This window comes from Protopterus annectens, chromosome 7.part0 (assembly GCF_019279795.1).
Source record: "Protopterus annectens isolate FY-2018-M chromosome 7.part0, PAN1.0, whole genome shotgun sequence".
Classification (NCBI taxonomy): Eukaryota; Metazoa; Chordata; order Ceratodontiformes; family Protopteridae; genus Protopterus; species Protopterus annectens.
The window spans coordinates 514,685,637-514,705,142 of record NC_056739.1 but is presented as its reverse complement, the minus strand read 5'-3'; the positions used below and the strand labels follow the sequence as shown (position 1 = coordinate 514,705,142).

Genomic DNA, 19,506 nt, shown 5'->3' with positions numbered 1-19,506 from the left:
ATATCAAATTGCAACTGTAGTAGTAAAGTAGTAAATAAGTGTAGTAATGAAAAGGCACTGTTGTAGATTCAGGAGTTATACCATTATGGGCAGATTCCAAAAGCAAAAAAATAATCCTTTCATTGTACAGACGTCTGGTTGGACTACATCTTAAATGCTGCGTACAGTTCAGTTCTTGAGACAACATAAAGAAAAAGAGATCAGGTACCTTGAAGATGCATTAAAAAAAAAAAAAAAAAAAAATGTTGCTGCTTGCAATGGTGAGGTGCACTCTAAATTAAGCTACAGCAAAACACTCAGAAAGGGATTACCGGAAGCAGGTACACGCAGTATTATTGCATAAAGCCATTAAACATAGACTACTCTATGAAACATATTTGGCCAGTCTAATCAAACTGTCTTAGTATGCACTTCCATTTCCTGAGTTTCTGCCTCCATTCTTTTGCTTCCACCTGACTTATCAAGTAAACAAACAGTTGTATGTAGGGGAAAGTGTGTCAACATGTGCCAGAATTGTGCACGCTCGGGTTTAAGCACATAGGTGCCATGAGAAGGTACTCGAGGTTAATGAGTTAAAATGTAAAAGACATGCAGAGTGCACCATATGCTGGAGAGGGAAATATTCCACGAAAGGCTGCACTGACAGAATATTGAATGCTGCCCATCGCCAAACACAAAGCAGGTTCATTATTTGGTGCTCTGTGCCAACAACACAGGACATATTATTTTCACTACTCAGCTGGTCTTTAACATCAGAAAAATGGGTAGCTAGTAGTAGAGGTGCAGTCCAGAAATGCCAACAAGATGGTAAAGTTACCAGGATAGGGTAATCATGACAGAAAAAAAAAACAGACTTCTATTTTCACAAAAAGAACTACAGATTTGAAACAAAAATATTTAACAGTACGGTTGAAGTGTGCTGTACCGATGTCAGAAATACACAGGCCAGATAAGGTATGGACCACAGCATGTGAGCAGGCATTCCAGAAGCTTAAACAAGCAGCTTTGGGAGAAGCCCCTATGTTATCCAGTCCAGAGTACAGCAAAGACTGCGTTGTACAGGTGGATGCTATGAACCATGGGATGGGGGCTGTACATAGCCAGATTTTTTCTGTATCAAGGGGATCTTTACATGGCTTATAGAGCTTCCCTTGGACCTAGCTGTGATCGATCTGTTGAACATGTGCAAAACAAACATCATCAGAAATACTAGGTCCAGTGATACGAACTTCAACTGAGAGGTAAACATAGCATGTGCTGGAGATACAGATGTGTGTCCAAAAGGATCCTAGTACCACAGAACAGGTTCTCCATGCATGTAAAATAGAGTTCATCTGAGACCCATTCAAAGGTAGCCTTGACAATTGGATGGGAAATAAGTTTACCATGGTCTGGCCCCTGGCCCTGTGCCATCAATAAGTGTTATCCTAACTAACACCACCTCCTACAAATTCTTAGTTACCTCCCTACTAACATGTCCCAGTGATACTGAAGTGTCCGGCTACGCTTGTAAGGATAGCAGTGCTGGTCAGTCTAGTAACAACCAATGAACTTATGCTCCAGCCATCTGCAATGAGGCTATCATTCTTTGGTCTTCAAGCTGCATCTATCGTCAGTCACCTCAAACAGCCCAAACAATATGCACTACAGTACAGTTTCTAACCCCCCCCCCAAAAAAAACAGCAAGAAGACAGAAAAAGCACATATGCTTAATTTCCACCCACCTGAACAACCCTACTTTGCAGAAATCCACAAAGGGTTGACTTCACTGAATAATCAAACACATTTTCCTACCAGACTTGTATCTTTCAAGATATGCATGCTAACACAAAACCTGATAGTCTAGCAATGTTTTGAGCTTATAAGGAGTAATAAACAAAATGCAACCCTATTTTTGTGCCTTTATCCCCCCTACCATTTTAGGCTTTGTCCTTATTTAGCAACCATCATGTCAGTTACAGCCTTTACCCTTGATTATTCATGGTTTCAGACCTCTCAACTGTCCATATTGTTGCAGAATGCCCAGATGTTTACCTCATATTTTGGTCTGTCCCCAGTTGTCTAGCAAACCACTTAGATGATTTGAGAATTGAAATCACTAAATAAGTTTTCAGACTTCTTAGTACTATATGCTTTACATCCACAACTCCTCTATGAAAAAAAAAAAAAAAGGATTCATGTTTGAGTGTCAGCCTCGCAGTACTCAAAAAAAAAAAAAACACATCAGTATTTACCACTACAGCTGTTCTTGAAATTATCCACAATTTAAGATATTTCTGCAGAATATTCCCTTAGTCTTCCTGACAGAGTCCCAAGGCAAGAAATCTAGAGTGCATCCTATGGTTTTTTTTTTTTTTTTTATTATGAAAGTTGGAATTGTTGATGTGGCTGTTTCTCATACCGATCGCTTTGAAGTTCTGGGAAGCATGTGTGGCTGGTGAATAATTTTAACAGTAGTGCAGTGCCTACTGAATGATTTCTCCAGTACTGTTACAACTCTGGATAGTAAAACATACAAAATAATAGCAGCAACAACAACACTACTGCTCAAGTTATCTACCAGCAACACCCAACATCACGTTACTCCAATAGTGAACTACGCAACAATTATTAAAGAATTATAGCCATCTGACCACAGCTTCAGGTTACCCAAGCTCTAAATCTGGTTTCAGTCCTGAGAACACACGTCATTGTTGTGGTCGGGACCTTCCAAATCCTTTGTATGGGAAACTGAAAGACACCCTTGCAAAAAAGGAACACAGACAATAAAAATTTTCTTAGCCCAAGTAATGGGGCAAAAAAGTACATTCATCATTAGTCAGAAAACAACAATTCTACCCATACACTAACTTAGAAAACTTAACAGTCTGTCAAGTATTAACAAATAAGAACAATCTTCAAACAAGACAAGCAATTACACAATCCCAAACAAGATGCAACTACTCAATATTTCTCTCGACTCAATCACCAAAATGTCTACAAGATATAAACCCACATTTTAGGGTCAGAAAATCTCAGGTACACTGCCCTGTCTCTGGAATAAACTTCCCATACATGTCAAACAGCACCTCGCTGACCCTCTTCAAGTGCAACCTTGATGAGTGAATGGGAAGCCACAAATTTGTCCCAGGGGTTCCACTTATGTCACTCACTGACAGGGGCAACAGGTGCTGACTGAGGTTTTTTTTGGGGGATAAACTCTTGGCTAGGTTTGTAAGGGCCCCAGGGCCATTAGCCTAGTAGCCTCCTATGATCAATACTACCCTGTCTTCACAATAATGTCTAAGGTTCTAAGACTTTCTTTAACACACCCAATATGTTTCTAAGCAATTTTCTCTTTCCTCTATTTATCTCTACTATCTTTTCTAACTCAAACATGTGTACTACCAGCTCACTATAAGTCTCCCACAAACCCACACCTTAAGTAACTGCAATAACTCATTCTATCAAAACATATCATCTAAATTATGCAATTCTACACCACACTGTCTCCTTTCTTATAGATAACGTCAAATTTACAATACTAATAACTTCTCCCTCAAATTCTTCTCTATTAATTCTTTCTCTACCCCAAACGACACACACAGACAGACACAATACATACAGAAAAAACAATACATAAATAAACAAACAACTCTGGCCATTTCATACCTACTTCCATTTCAATTCATTATCTACCTGTGGAGATATACATCCCAATCCAGGACCAACACACCAAATTCAGCTTCCCATTTGCCAACTCCAATCCACCTGTTCACTCTTCCCAAACGGATACTCTGACATTCATTTTCTTAAATGCAAATGTAAGAAGCCTCATCAGTAAAATTCGAGATACACATGCATCCATATCCCTATACTCCCTGACATATTCATCATTACAGAAATCTGGTTAAAAAAGATGTAACAGATAAATAAATTCTCCTCTCTGGCTACAATATTCTTCGACTTGATAGGCAAAAAAAGATCAGGAGGTGTTGCCATTAAATTTAAAATGCATTAAAATTAACTCTCTAGTCTCTACCCAGTTAAGAATCCTTGCTTCCTCAATGCAGAACTACTACTAGCACAGCACAAAAAAAGAAAAAACACTAAACCTTGTGTATCACTGCCCTATACATTCCACCAGATAATAATATTTAGAAGTCAAAGGTATATTGAGCTGGTTTAATGCTAACATTACCAAATAAACAATCATTCTTTGATATGTTACTATTCACTGGTGCAGCTTAATCTCCAAATCTGCACCATATTCAATAAACATCTACAACCTAAAATTATTAACACACCTAGCAGGATTGATAAAGTGGTAGAGAATCAGTCTTAGATTGAATACTAACAAGAACAACCAGAACAATACCACTACCTCTGGCAGTCTACTTGCCCACAATTATCCTCAGACATTACATTAACGAAATAATTACAATAGTTCACAACTTAACTTCTTTCTGCAAAGATATAGTCAGTGAAAAATTAAAAAATGTAACAGGCCTCCCTTAAGAACTCTTCCTCTAAATGACACAGTCACTTTCTTCAACTTAGCTTTTCTAAATATACTAGATTACGGCCTCATGGCCAGCTTGTGGGCACTGGGCAGCCAGAAAAGCACACAAGGAAAACAAGATGGCAGCTCTTCGCATTGTGATGATGCCTGGAGGGACGGTCGGACGTGTTGAATTGGTGCACAATTGAGGGTTGAAAGGTGTGATTTTTAATACGGAGGACGAGGGTGCAGTCCAGAGCACCACTCACTCTCATACACTCAAGTAGGTGTGCCACGCCACTTTTGCGTTTTGACGCCAAGTGTTCAGTCAGTCACTGTACAAAAAAAAACAACCTACCTTCTTCTTGTAATAATACCAACACCATGATAGACACCACCACCACCACTGCAGTCCTTCCACCACTCACCACACGATGGTTTGGTTTGCTCCGGAGAATGGAATCAGCATCAGGAAGAATAGTATTCCACCGTCCACCTGCAGTCATCCATGATCAAATTGCAACTACGATTATTTAAGGAAGAGTTTGAGGCTCGTCGTCACGTCAGTCATGTGACTGCTTGCCACGCCATCTCCATAAACAGTTCTGAACAAATAACAATGCAGGTTACGGGAAAAACAAAGTAAGTGGGAAAAAGGTGTGTTTCGACAGATAGCATTAAGAAAATTCAGAGGGGTGTAAGTTACCTCCTTGCACCTGCCTGCGGGCGCCCTTGCTTATGAGCGCTATCTTGTAAGCCTTGATTTGAATTAATTAGTCTCTATTTTGAAGTCATTTACATTTGTACAAATAAGTTAACGTGCTAGTATTCTCTGAACACCCCCCAGAAGAGGCATTTGGGCATCATAGGATTACATAATTAACAACCAAATAAAATAAAAACACAGATAAACAGCAAATGTTTTTGAATTTTTACAATATGATGTAGTACACAGCACTGCAGACTTGACCATTCTATAAGAACTGACTAGTATTAAGTATTGTGGAGTAAAGTGTTACGTCGTAGAATAAGTTAGTGGCATGTAGTTTAAAAAACGTACAAAGCAAAACTGTCACACATCTTGATATAAAGGGCTGCACTACATAACAAAGTAAAAATATATTATGTAATTTAGACTACGTCGGAGTAGTGTAGAATAGTACGGTATACATTACAGGAAAGTACAGATTTTAGTTATGGACTGCATCATGAAGCAAAACACGGCCGTCTGTAGCAGAACTTAATAAAATGGCATTGTATAGCTAAATACAACACAAAACTAAGCAGCATTGATGAATACAGTACACAAACTGAAACACTGTGAAGCAGTATGAAACAACACAAAAATGTAGTATAATGGAGTAGCACAATGTGCTGTGAACAACGGCACACAGAGAATGCCACAATATAAAATGATTTAATGCCATGTGTAGTGATGTACTGTAATATATCAGAAGTATAAAGGAATTCAGGTAATTGTAATAATGCTACAGATTAGTATACCAGTATTTATTCACCGATTTATTTATTTAAATTCATTAACTCGGGTTGATCTACGGTCAATGTGGACTTTTCATAGGATGTGTTAAAATAGAATAACCTGCCAACAAATTAGTTAATTAATTTGTATCAGCTGACATGTTAATTAGTTATTCAGCAGCCTTATTTAAACTGTTTAGTTAGAATAGTTGGTTGATGCCTGATGAAGCAGATTTTTCAGTGAAAGTACTATCACGTTTTGTATGTACTAGCATTGGGTTTTGTGGCTTTGGTGTAGCTTCTTTTTGCTGACCTTTCATGGGATCAGACAGAAAAAAAGTAAAAGGACAATATAAATATAATACCTGTCAGTATGGTCTATCTAAAGTACTTCAGTCCATAGCAATGCATTAAAATAAGGAGTTGTACTTTGAGGATCATTAAGGTGGGGATACTGAGTAGCAAACAGGTTATACTGGTGGCATGTATAAAGAACTGAAGATTAGAACAGCCCATACCACAAAATAAATAAATAAATAACATGAAACTTAATTTAAAGAGAAATTGTTCCGTAACAAAATATTCAAAGTATAATTTGTACCAGCTTAAAATTTCAGGGATGCATTTTATTGCACTGTGGTAGTACAGGAGGTAGAATGCTGTAGTTTTATAATATAGCAGTAACCCACGCCTGGGTGTGGGTAATGCTAAATTTACCCACGGTTGGCGTGGTTTACCAAACAAAGCCAACCGTGGGTAAATTTAGCATTACCCACCCAGAAGTGGGTTATTGCTATTATACCATGACATTATTTAAGAAAAGAAACTATTACTTTTCTTAAATAATGGCATAGTATAATGCCTGTTTACTGCCCTTCCGCAGATGTCTTGCATCCGCGGCAGTGCAGTACATCAGAGCTGTGGGCAAAAGCAACGGAGAAAGCAAGATCTCCGTTGCTTTTTTTTTAGTGTTTCGCTATGTTAAATGAGTTTAACATAGCGAGACAGTTTTAAAATAAGCACTGTCTCGCTATGTTAAACTCATTTAACATAGCGAAACACTAAAAAAAAGCAACGGAGATCTTGCTTTCTCCGTTGCTTTTTTTTAAAACACTGTCTCGCTATGTTAAATTATGATATAATTAAGAAGGATGGTAAAAATGTACTAGCAACACACATTATTGCTAATGAAGGACACAGATTCAAATTTGTTATAATAGAACAAGTAACTTTGGGAGAAAGAGGAGGACCCCCTAATGACTTCTTGGAATTGTCAAAATTAAAATGTTAAATAAGGGCAAAAGAATCAGAGGGTCCCGGAATTAATAATGCAGTGTCCATTAGTTCTGTTTTAAGACTTAAGGCACAATTCCTTCTATAATAGTAAAATATAGGACTGTTGCTTTTTATGGACATGTTGCAAATGCTGTTGAGAAAGGTTATGCATGTTACTTATGGATCATGCATTGTAATTTTTAACATATCTGAATAATTGTTTTAAGATTTTTATTCTGTTATTTTAAAATAATTTTGGGGATGGTTGCTTTAAGAAACTGTTTTACTAATTTACCAACTGTGTTTTACTAATTGTTGTAAGGTGTAATTGTTTTGTCACGTATATAAGAGATGTTGGGTAAATGTAGCTTCATTCTGATGAAGTTTCCATTAGAGAGATGAAGGCGCTCATAATAAATTTCTTGTGTGAATCTGTAGCTTTGTTTCTTGATTTTGTGGACTATCAGTTTGTGTGGCGTTTTGTTCTTATCTGCACCAATTAATGTTTATTTTTTTTCTGTATCCATACATATATTCTTGTTGGAGCTTTTCTCCCTGGGCCTCCACTGAAAATGGGTCTGTTTTAGGCCCAGTGGGCTTTCCCGGTAAACAAATGCAATAAATAAATAAATTAATAAATTAATTAATGCTACTAAGGACTTAATTGTGACAAAAATATCTACCACATACATATATTTATCTACCTACCTATATGCATATACGAGTCTATAATGAATTATTACCAATTAACTTGCTCAAAAACAAACTCATCAGAGATGACATTTATCACAGCAGGTAGCACAACTGTTACCTCACAGCAAGAGATTATCTGATTCAATATATATCATCTATGATTCATCACCCCATTAATGATATGACTATCATTGTGACTTTCTGTGTAAAAATGATATCATGCCAGCTGCATGTGAAATTAGCATTCAGTGAAGAACTATGAAACATCAACAGCAATACAGAATATATCACTGAATACTATGTCAAGTTGAGCAGAATATTTTAGAAAATCGAAAAATGTATAAATATTCAAATTTATAAATACTCATAAAGTTATAGCAGTGCATTTGATATTATATACATTGATATCCCTATGTCACCTGCTGGATTGCCAAATGTCTCAGAGATAGGACACAAGAAACTAAAATAAAGGAAGTTACCTCCACAGAGAGACCAGCCGCCAGTGCAGTCCCCCAGGGTTCAGTGCTGGCACCTCTCCTGTCTGACATCTACTTTTCTGAAGTAACAGCCAATAACAAAGTGCTCTGGATGACTAAGTTTTCAGATGACTGCAAGCTAAGAACAGTCAATGTTAAGTTGTCTATCTCGCCTTCATTCTTGCTGGTTGGGTTCAGAGATGATCCTTGGCTCCGACTCGGCCATCTTCTAAAGCTCGAGAGCTGTTTACTGGCTCGAGGCCTCCCCATATCCCATGTTGCCTGGTGCTAGATAACTAGATCTTGTTTGCCACTTCAGACTGAGAGGTTGTCTTACTGGTTCAGGTCGTATATTTTATTGTATTTACTAAATTTTACTCTGTATAGTATAATTTTCTAAGTTGTTCTGTATCCCTAGGCTATATTCCTTAAATAGCTTTTATCCCTACTGTTTATTTTTTTTAGAAACTCGTTTTACTTAGAGAGTTCCCCTCCCCCACCCCCTCCTTTTCCCTTAGCCGTTTAAATTAAAAAAAAAAAAAAAAAAAAAAATGTTGTTCCCCTTTAGAGTAGTTTTTTGACTGTGTTAGCTGCATACTTTCGATTGTTAAATTAGTTATACTGCTAGCTTGTTTTTCTTGTGTGTGTGTGTGTGTGTGTGTGTGTGTATGTGTGTGTTTGTGTTTTTGACCTTGGTGTGAGTGAGTTGTTACCATGTCCAAGGATACTAAAGTGTCAGGATTCAAGAAGTGTGATTCATGCTGTCAGAAGATGTCTCTGACAGATGGTAACACTTCTTGTGTCTACTGTCTGGGCGCTGTGCACCTGCAGGACTCTTGTTCGGTTGCCATGTCTTCAGTCCAAGAGTCCTGCAGGAGCATAGGAATAAGTACGTAGTTTACTTAAGCCCAAGGAGTCACCGGCTAAGGCTCAGCCCATGAAGTCCTCCAAGCCACCCAAATCCTCGGCTCCCAGTTCGGAGCCGTTGCTGGATGAAGCTACTCCTTCTGCCTCGGTTCCGGCCAGAACTGATGTACCTGCCTCCCAGTCAGTTCCAACACGCACTTCGGAGCCATCAGGGAGTCGAAGGAGATCTAGGTCTCCCTCCCTGGAGTCGATAAATTTGGCTCCGAGGTCTCCTCTGCTCCAGTCGGAGCGCAGTCATCGGTCCTCCCACTCTTCTCGGTCATCAAGACTTTCCGATCACGATGTGGAGAGAGTGGTTAGCAGGCTGTTGAAATTGCAGGCCCTAGCAAAAATGTTGTCCAGCCCCCCTCATCGGGGGTCAGCTCCATCCTTGTCTGCAGTTATTCCTCCTCCGACTCCTCCCTTGAGTTCGGAGCTGGAGTTCATTGGGGATAGAGTCATCAAGACTTTCCGATCACGACGTGGAGAGAGTGGTTAGCAGGCTGTTGAAATCGCAGGCCCTAGCAAAAATGTTGTCCAGCCCCCCACCTCATCAGGGGTCGGCTTCATCCTTGTTTGCAGTTATTCCTCCTCCGACTCCTCCCTTGAGTTCGGAGCCGGAGTTCATTGGGGATCGAGTCGTGGAACCATCGGCACCGATACCTTCTCCTTCAGTTCCGCTGTCAGCTCCGATCACTTCCTTGCTACCGTTCTTGGAGGTATCTGGGCGCCGAGATTCCCTCATCAGCTCTGAGGGGGCAAGTGGCATCAGACCCTTGTCCAACCTCATTCTCCCCCTCGGAGCTTCGGCGCAGGTGAGCTCGGCTCCTACATTGGCTTTGGAGCCATCCCCCTTGGTGTGGAGAGGGATTCCGATCTCTTCGGAACTAGAGCCTTCTCAGCATCTGAGTAGGGACGCCTTCAAGGTCATGAGGAGTGTGCTGGCCCCTGAGACAGCCCCACGATCATCCCCTTCGGCTCCTCCCCCTATGGTGCCTGCGCCTGCCTCTGCCCCTCCTCCGGACCCCAAGCGTGGGGAACCAACACTCCAGGGGTCCCCTTTGTGTGTATCTTCCTCTTCCGAGGCCTCTCCTGATCATTCAGGGGAGCCACCTCGTAAGAGGAAATGCAAGAGGAAGCATGTTGACTCCCCTAAGTCACATCAGGTATCGACTTAGAGGATTCGGAAGGGTCCCCGAGATCCCCCTCTGAAGATGTCTCCTTCTCAGACATCCTTGAGATGCTTAGGCAGAGGAGGAACTGGACTACCTTCAGCCCTTCCGAGGATGAGTTGGTATTCCTGGATGCGTTTGGATCCCAACCTTCCACCTCCTGGGTGTCTCCGCCTTTCGACCCACTGATGTCCGTCGTAGCTCAGAAGGCGTGGTCAGCTCCAGACACACTGGAACCAACCCCTAGAAGACCCGCTAAATTCATTACTGCACCATAGGACAAGCAGTTTTTGACTAAAGGTGTCCCTGTTGATGCCATGGTGGTAGCGGCAGCCACAAAGAAGGAGTTGGCTGAAACTTCTTCATCTGTCCATCCCACCAACAAAGAGTCCAGGGTGATGGACAGATATGGGAAGCGGATGTTCTCTTCAGCGACCTTCTCTATGAGGTCCCTGAATTATTTGTGCCACTTTACCCATCTTCAAAGTGATCTCCTTAAAGAGCTTGGAGATACCCTCCAAGATCCATCAGCTGAGGGGGCCCAGGTTAAGGCAGCCTCCCAGCTGGTGACTCTTAATTCAGTGGTGAACTCCTCCATGAGGCTCATTTCTTATGCAGCCAATGGTGCGAGTAGGGCCGCAGGCACAGGCGTTGCCCTAAGGAGGCACGCCTGGATGCGGCTGTATAACTTTGAGGAACCTTTCAGAGTGTCTTTCACCAACACCCCTTTGATGGTTACTCTCTTTTTGGATCACAGATGAAAGACACCCTTACCAGGTGTGAGCAGGAAGGCAAGACTCTCTCTGCTGTGGGAGTCTGTTTTTCCACTCCTTCCAGACCATATCCCAAGGGTCAGAAGAGTGGAAAGATGTGGTTCCGGAAATCCCAGGGAGCCTTGCCGGACACACATGGTGAGTTCCCATCCAGGGGCAGAGGAAGGAACAATAACAGATGCCGCCCTTGTGGCAGAGGGGATCCGCAAAACCAGGGCAGCAGAGAATCCTTCTCTGAGAAGCCTTTCCAGCATCCCTGAAGGGTTGCCTGTCTGCCCACCTCTGGAGGCAGTCGGGGGAGGATTATCGCTGTACCCAAGAGCCTGGCAAGACCTAACACAAGACAAATGGGTACAGTCTGTTATATCCGGAGGCTACAGAATTCCCTTTGTTCGCACCCCCTTATGGTTAAACAAGTCCCTTCCAGATGTTCCACCCAATCTAAGGGATCAAGCAGTTCAAGAAGTTTCAAAACTGCTAAGAAAAAGGGCCATCCAGCAAGTCCCAGCAGACCAGCAAGGATCCGGAATTTACTCAAGGTTCTTTTTGGTACCAAAAAAGACAGGGGACTGGAGACCCATTCTGGATCTCAGCAGACTGAACAGGTCTGTACAAAGAACGAAATTTCGGATGGTCACGCTACAGTCCATTTTACCATTTCTGGGTCAGGACAACTGGATGTGCTCTATAAATCTTCAGGATGTGTACTACCACATCAAAATGAACAGATGCTCCAGAAGATTCCTTCGCGTCCAGCTGGGAGCCAGCCATTATCAGTTCAGAGCTCTGCCCTTTGGTCTCACCACAGCCCCCAGGGTGTTCACCAAATGTATGGCAGTAGTTACCGCTCACCTGAGACGGCAAGGATTCCAGGTGTTTCCATATCTAGATGACTGGCTCCTCACTGCTACCACCAGGTATCACCTTCTGCGAGCCAGAGACTACACCATCGTGACTTGTTCCAAACTAGGTATCACAATTAATTTCAAAAAGTCTGCATTGTCGCCCTGCCAGTCTATCACCTTTATAGGCACAAATTTAAATACAAAAGACACATCAGCCAGCCTTCCACCAGACAGGGTGTTGGTCATTTGCCGACATGTGCAGTTCTTATTAGGATGCAAACGAATTCAAGTCAGGTTCATCCTCCAAACTCTAGGTCTTAAGGCAGCAGCGATCATACTCATTCCTCTAACTCATTTTCACATGAGGATCCTCCAGTGGCTTCTTTTCACCCAATGGTCCTTCCAGCAGCTTCCCATGTCTCACATGATTATGATCACAGAAACATGCAAAAAGCACCTTGCGTGGTGGATGGTCTCCACATCAGTGCCCCAGGGCAGACCATTTGTACTCCCCCCTCCAGTTGCTATGGTGACCATGGATGCCTCCCTGATCGGGTGGGGGGGGCATTAGCAGGGCAGAACAGTCCAAGGCACCTGGCAACCTCACGAGTACCATCTGCACATAAACGTCTTGGAAATGAGGGCCGTGCTTTTAGCGTTGCAAGCTCTTCAAGACTCTCTTCCTACCGGGACCATTGCAATTCAAATGGACAATATGTCAGTAGTGTGGTACATCAACAAGCAGGGCGGAACCAGATCCTACTCCCTATGTCAAAAAGCACTCAGACTCTGGCAGTGGGCAATCTCTTCCTAACGGTTTCTAATCGCAACACACATCCCTGGGAGATCCAACATCATAGCAGACAGGCTAAGCAGAGCAATTCTCATGCCTCACAAGTGGTCTCTGAATCAGGTAGTGGTGGACCAAATCTTCCGCAAATGGGGCCAACCTTGCTGCGACCTTTTTGCCACCCTCTTCACCAGCAAGTGCAGCAATTTCTTCTCTCTCCTTCCACTTCCCGGACATTCCCCCAGAGACGCTCTTGCCCATGATTGGCTTCAGGGACTTCTGTATGCATTCCCTCCATTTCCCCTAATCCCGAAGCTAATACAGAAAGCTACCGTATTGGGCTGCAAAATGATCCTCATTGCTCCTTACTGGCCTCGACAAATATGGTTCCCGTTCCTGCATCATCATCTTCTCGAGCAGCCTTGGACTCTGGACCCAGTTCCAGACCTTCTGATCCATCAATCGGGCGGGCTGCACCAATCCCTGTAATCTCTCCAGCTCACTGCTTGGTTGCTCCACTTCCAACTTTAGCCAGGCTTCCTGATATCTCCCACTCTGTGCGCAAAATCATTTTATCATCGCACAAGTCTACCACTAGAAAAATGTACGCTAGCAAGTGGAAATGTTTTTCCTCCTGGGCAGAGGCTAAGAGTATAGACCCCTTTTCAGCCCCTGTACACCACATTTTGGAGTTTCTTGCAGAGCTATTTCATGCTGGGTCTGCTTCCGCTACAATTAGAGTTCAGTTAGCTGCAATTTCAAATTTTCACACTGGCCTGTCAGAAAGTAATATCATGTCTCATAAGCTATATAAAGCCTTTCTCAAAGGGACCACTCTGCTTAGGCCCCCATTGAGAGATCCTCCACCTCCATGGGATCTGAATTTGATTTTAGCTTCTCTAATTTTGCCCCCCTTCGAACCTGCAGCTTCTTGTTCTTTGAAGTTTTTTTCTTGGAAAACCCTCATTCTCGTAGTGATTACTTCAGCCAGAAGAGTTTCGGAACTTCAGGCTCTTTGTATCTGTCCTCCGTACCTATTGTTCCACAATGACAGGGTTGCTCTCAGGACTAATCCTTCCTTCCTTCCTTCCTAAGGTCTCTTCTGAGAATAACTTGAATCAGTCCATTGACCTTCCTGTGTTTTTTCCCAACCACTCCCAACAGGGCAGAATATAAGTTGCATCATTTAGACATTCACAGGCAACTACGTTTTTATTTGCATAGGACTAAGGACATCAGAAAATCGGACCAGCTTTTCCTTTCCTATGCTGAAGGCAAACAAGGTCTTCCAGTTTCAAAAGTAACCTTGCCCAGGTGGTTGACTACTATTATCACATTCATCTATCAACTGAGGAATAAAGAATTGCCTGTTCAACCAAAAGGTCACTCCACCAGAGCTTTAGCCACTTCTGTGGCATTTCAGGCTAGGTTGCCCATGGAATTTATTTGTGCTGTGGCTACGTGAGCCAACCCCCATACTTTAATTTTGCATTATAAGTTAGATGTGGTCTCCAGGAGCAGATCTGATTTTGGTTCCACTGTTCTGAAGAGTTTGTTCCGATGAGCCACCCAGGATTTAGGTGCTAGGGACACTGTCCCAACCAGCAAGAATGAAGGCGAGATGGACAACTTAACATAAATAAGTTATGTACCTACCATAACGTTCCATGTTAGTTGACTTCTTCTCGCCTTATTTCTTGCATCCCACCCTCCATCCCCCTATCCTAGTAGACTGAGAAGAGTTCCTTATGTTTTTTCACTGGCTGAGTCTTCTCTGGCTAGTCCTTTCTGCCTAGTAGTCTCTGTGGTAGGGTTTTATGCATTATAGGATAGGATTCCTTCATCTTTATGTCTGCAGTTCGACTTACCAAATGAGATCTGGGTATCTAGCGCCAGGCATCATGGGATATGGGGAGGCCTTGAGCCAGTAAACAGTTCTCGAGCTTTAGAAGATGGCTGAGTCGGAGCCAAGGATCAGCTCCGAACCCAACCAGCAAGAAAGAAGGCGAGAAGACAACTAACATGGAACGTTATGGTAGGTACATAACTTCTTTTTCTACCCTCAAATAACTTAGCCATCCTGCAGAAAGGTTTGTCCCAAATAAATAAATGGTACCAAAATCAAGAACTGAAAATAGATGACAAAAATGCATTATTGTATCCTTTGGAAAGTTATCTACTCCAGGGAACTACCACATCAACAGTATGACCTTAAGAGGTGACCCAGTTGTTCAGGATCTGGGAACATATGTGGGCAGTGACTGAGCTACTGACTAATATGTTGAACAATATGTGTTGATTTTTGTAAGAACAGGTTATAAACTAAGGTAAAAATTGTTTTGTAGATGGTAGATGAGGCCTAAGATGTTAAATATTAGGTGTGACATTATTAAGAAATGGTTACATTTTGCATTGCTTGATAAGATAATATTTTACAGATACACAATTGTCTAGATCTAGGGATGTCATTGTCCCCCTTTTCTCACCCTTCATTAGGCTAATCATTGAATATTATGCCCCCTTTGACTTGCATCTGTCTAGACACATGCAACAACTGGAATGTCCACAGAGATACCATACTAAAAAGATACAATGCCTAAACAACTTGTTCTACATGGAATGGCTCAAAACCCTGTTGTTATACTTGGAATCCTACAGACTGTTAAGATGTGACCTATGTCTGGCATACAAATCATCCTTTTACCCAATACTGATGGATTTCCTGCTCATCAGCAAGTCAAATGGCATAATAAATGCTCAGTCTAGGGGTATAGACCTCTTCTAAACATCTAAAGAACAGTTTGGAGGGACAGGTATACCTCACAGGGGATACCACTGCTCAGGAAAAGACTCCAACATCCATATAAAACAAAGTTCATTCCTGTCCATATTCAAGCACAATTTGGAAGTATGGATGGGAAACAGAAAATTTACCATAGGACTACCCCTTTCTCTATCCCATGTATAGGTTCCCTCATTAGGGGTAATATATTATTGACCATGGCATAGGTAAGTCCAGCTTCTAACCAATTGAAAAAAGTTAATTTGAGCACAAAAAAGGAAATTGGCAAGGCTTAATATGGCCCGCAGGGGTATCTAGCCTAGTACTTACCCATGAACACCCAAATTCAAAAATGCGCTCAACAATTTCTCATTCACCTCCATTTTAACAAAGAGCTTTCAGAATACTCATCTCAGTAAATTAAATACAACTTCAAACAAAAACCTCCATTTTATTGCTTGTAAGTCAAGTTCATGTTATGGCATCATAATAAAATTAATATATATATAATCACTGCATAATCTGCATTACTTAACTTTTGCTTCATTCAAAATTTAGATGCCCATTTCATAAGGGCAGTAACATATGTTGGTTTCTGTGCATGCTCATTGTTTGGAAAACACTCAGTTTGCTTGTATTTCGCATTACCCTTCACAGGTGTACAATATATGTACAAGCTTATTCATAATGCATCACCACTCCCCCTGAGCATAAAGCCAATATCCTGAAAGATACGTTCAGCTCAACCTACTCCACTTTTTGCTTCTAGATTTCCTAAAGCAAAGTATCCAGTCCATAGTCTCTGAGAGTACTCACCTCTAAACTGATGCTAAAAGCACTTTCTAGTGCTAAAAGCACTAGCTCTGTAAGACAAGATGACATTCTAGGTTGTTTATTAATCAGTATGAAATATACCCTACTAAATTAAAGCGCTCAACCACAGCATCTCCACTGGATGCATACCAAAAGTTTGAAAACAGCACGCAAAGGAGGACCTGCCACAGAATCCAACAAACAGAGACCTGTCAACCTCACATGTGTGTGTGTGTATATATATATATATATATATATATATATATATATATATATATATATATATATATATATATATATATATATATATATGGTTGTGATATAGTTATATATATAATTTTATTTTTCATTTCTGAATGTATGCTCATTAAATTATCGATTAGATTATAGGGCTTTTTAATGTATTTAATATACTTGTATATATATCTTTTAAGCGTTTTTGTCATCAGTTTTGTTATTTAAGAAACAGGAACATCCTGTCAATTTCCACACAGTATATTTCTACTTTTATAGGCATAAAATGTTAGCACATGTGCAGACTAGTGAGGACAGGATAGCACTAATCCTGTTAAAACCGGCAGTGACTAAGGTGAAACACATAGTCAGCATTCCAGCTTTACAGATATCCATTAACATAGTATTTTGACAGTGTTAATGCATAGCGGGAAACCTGAGATGCAGACTGATACAGAACTGATTCACTAATGGCCATTTCAAAATTTTTGCTGCTGCCCTTATCTAGCATAATATCGTATAGATATTGTATTCTTTTGTGTAAGACCCTGTCCTTCCTTTCAAGCAAATTGTTGCATTTGTGCATGCAGATAAGCAAATACGAAAACTAGATTTCAGATAAGTTAACAAAAAAACTGTAGATTGCATGAGTAAGTGAACGCAAACACTGTAGACTGCAGGATTTAGTGAACACTGACTGTAGACTGCAGATAAGTGAACACAAGAACTGTAGCTCCAGGTAAATGAACACAAAAAAACTATAGCTTGCAGGTAAGTGAACATAAACTGTAGATTGCAAGCATTAATGGACACACAATCTGTAGATTGCTGAGATAAGTGAACACAAAAACTGTAGCTTGCAGGGGGCAAAGGAAGTGAAGACAAAAGCTGTAGATTGCAGATAAGTGAACATAAAAACTGCAAACTGCCAGAGGGGTGGTGGTAAGTGAAGTGTAAGTTCTAAAATTAGTGGATCAAGTATAGTGGCCTTAACAAGAGAAAGTCAGCTGTTGAGTAGTACAAGTAATTAAAATGGATATAGTTAATGACTCGTAGCCGTTACTTGAGATTAAGTTCTATGTTTGTATTTTGGTCATTTAGCTGTTACTGTTACATTTGTTTTTTCCATAAATAAAGGTTCTTTCATACCAATAATGACTGCACAACTGATCCAGCAAAGCTGACTCTCAAAATATTTGTTTTACAAGTTAAAAAATGATGTTGGACTTTCATTTTGGTGCAGTTACTATATGAAAGCCAGTGAATGCACCACTGTACAAATGCAGTTGTAATACGTTACTGCATTGCCTTACATTTATTTTACATGTTATATTTTAATCACAATGTGACTCATTTACAATTTTCATCCAGGGTAAAGTTTTGACTAACCCTGTGAACAATTATCTTTCAACATTTCATTCTAGCTTAATATGTGGCATGATAAATATGAATTCCAACATTTTTGTGGGTGTACAGTATGTTACGATTCTGAAAATGCAAGATGGTTACAAAGTATATTCTTCTGCTACAATTATTAATCAGCTTGTCCCTCGTCCAGTACCATTATTATACTCCTAAGCTAAATACAGTAGTAATGAGGTGTCACAGTGCAGGAACATTAGGTAATGAGGTGTCACAGTGTAGGAACATTAGGTAATGAGGTGTCACAACATAGGAACATTAGGTAATGAGGTGTCACAGTGTAGGAACATTAGGTAATGAGGTGTCACAGTGTAGGAACATTAGGTAATGAGGTGTCACAACATAGGAACATTAGGTAATGAGGTGTCACAACATAGGAACATTAGGTAATGAGGTGTCACAGTGTAGGAACATTAGGTAATGAGGTGTCACAACATAGGAACATTAGGTAATGAGGTGTCACAGTGTAGGAACATTAGGAAATGAGGTGTCCCAGCTTAGGAACATTAGGTAATTAGGTGTCAAAGTGTAGGAACCTTAGGTAATGAGGTGTCACAGCTTATGAACTTTAGGTAATGAGGTGTCAAAGTGTAGGAACATTAGGTAATGAGGTGTCAAAGTGTAGGAACATTAGGTAATGAGGTGTCTCAGCTTAGGAACATTAGGTAATTAGGTTTCAAAGTGTAGGAACCTTAGGTAATGAGGTGTCACAGCTTAGGAACATTAGGTGATGAGTTGTCACAGCTTAGGAACATTATGTAATGAGGTGTCAAAGTGTAGGAACATTAGGTAATGAGGTGTCACAGCTTAGGAACATTAGGTAATGAGGTGTCACAGCTTAGGAACATTAGGTAATGAGGTGTCACAGCTTAGGAACATTAGGTAATGAGGTGTCACAGCTTAGGAACATTAGGTAATGAGGTGTCACAGCTTAGGAACATTAGGTAATGAGGTGTCACAGCTTAGGAACATTAGGTAATGAGGTGTCACAGCTTAGGAACATTAGGTAATGAGGTATCAAAGCTTAGGATCATTAGGTAATGAGGTGTCACAGCTTATGAACATTAGGTAATGAGGTGTCACAGCTTAGGAACATTAGGTAATGAGGTGTCACAGCCTAGCAACATTAGTAAGTGAGGTTCCACAGCTTAGGAACATTAGGGAATGAGGTGTCACAGCTTAGGAACATTAGGTAATGAGGTATCAAAGCTTAGGATCATTAGGTAATGAGGTGTCACAGCTTAAGGACATTACATAATGAGGTTTCACAGCTTATGAACATTAGGTAATGAGGTGTCTCAGCTTATGAACATTAGGTAATGAGGTGTCACAGTGTAGTAACATTAGGGAATGAGGTGTCACAGTG

The 19,506-nt window shown here is 40.9% G+C and overlaps 2 protein-coding genes across 3 annotated transcripts in view; one reads left to right on the top strand and one right to left on the bottom strand.

Annotated features, from left to right (window-relative positions):
* IRF6 (interferon regulatory factor 6) overlaps positions 1-5,009 on the bottom strand; it is a 484,284-nt gene extending 479,275 nt beyond the window's left edge. Inside the window, exon 1 of one of the 2 annotated variants that reach the window (XM_044077119.1) lies at positions 4,909-5,009. In XM_044077119.1, coding sequence (XP_043933054.1) covers positions 4,909-4,986 — 78 coding nt within the window. In that variant the 5' untranslated portion in view covers positions 4,987-5,009. Of the gene's footprint in view, positions 1-4,838 lie in introns of both variants that reach the window. The other variant, XM_044077120.1, reaches the window with a different exon arrangement.
* Positions 5,010-5,046: 37 nt separating this feature from the next.
* The window catches only part of GUCA1B (guanylate cyclase activator 1B), a 96,296-nt gene continuing 81,836 nt past the window's right edge, over positions 5,047-19,506 (top strand). Inside the window, exon 1 of the mRNA XM_044077121.1 lies at positions 5,047-5,122. The gene's annotated coding sequence lies outside the window, so the exon portion shown is untranslated. The remainder of the gene's footprint in view (positions 5,123-19,506) is intronic.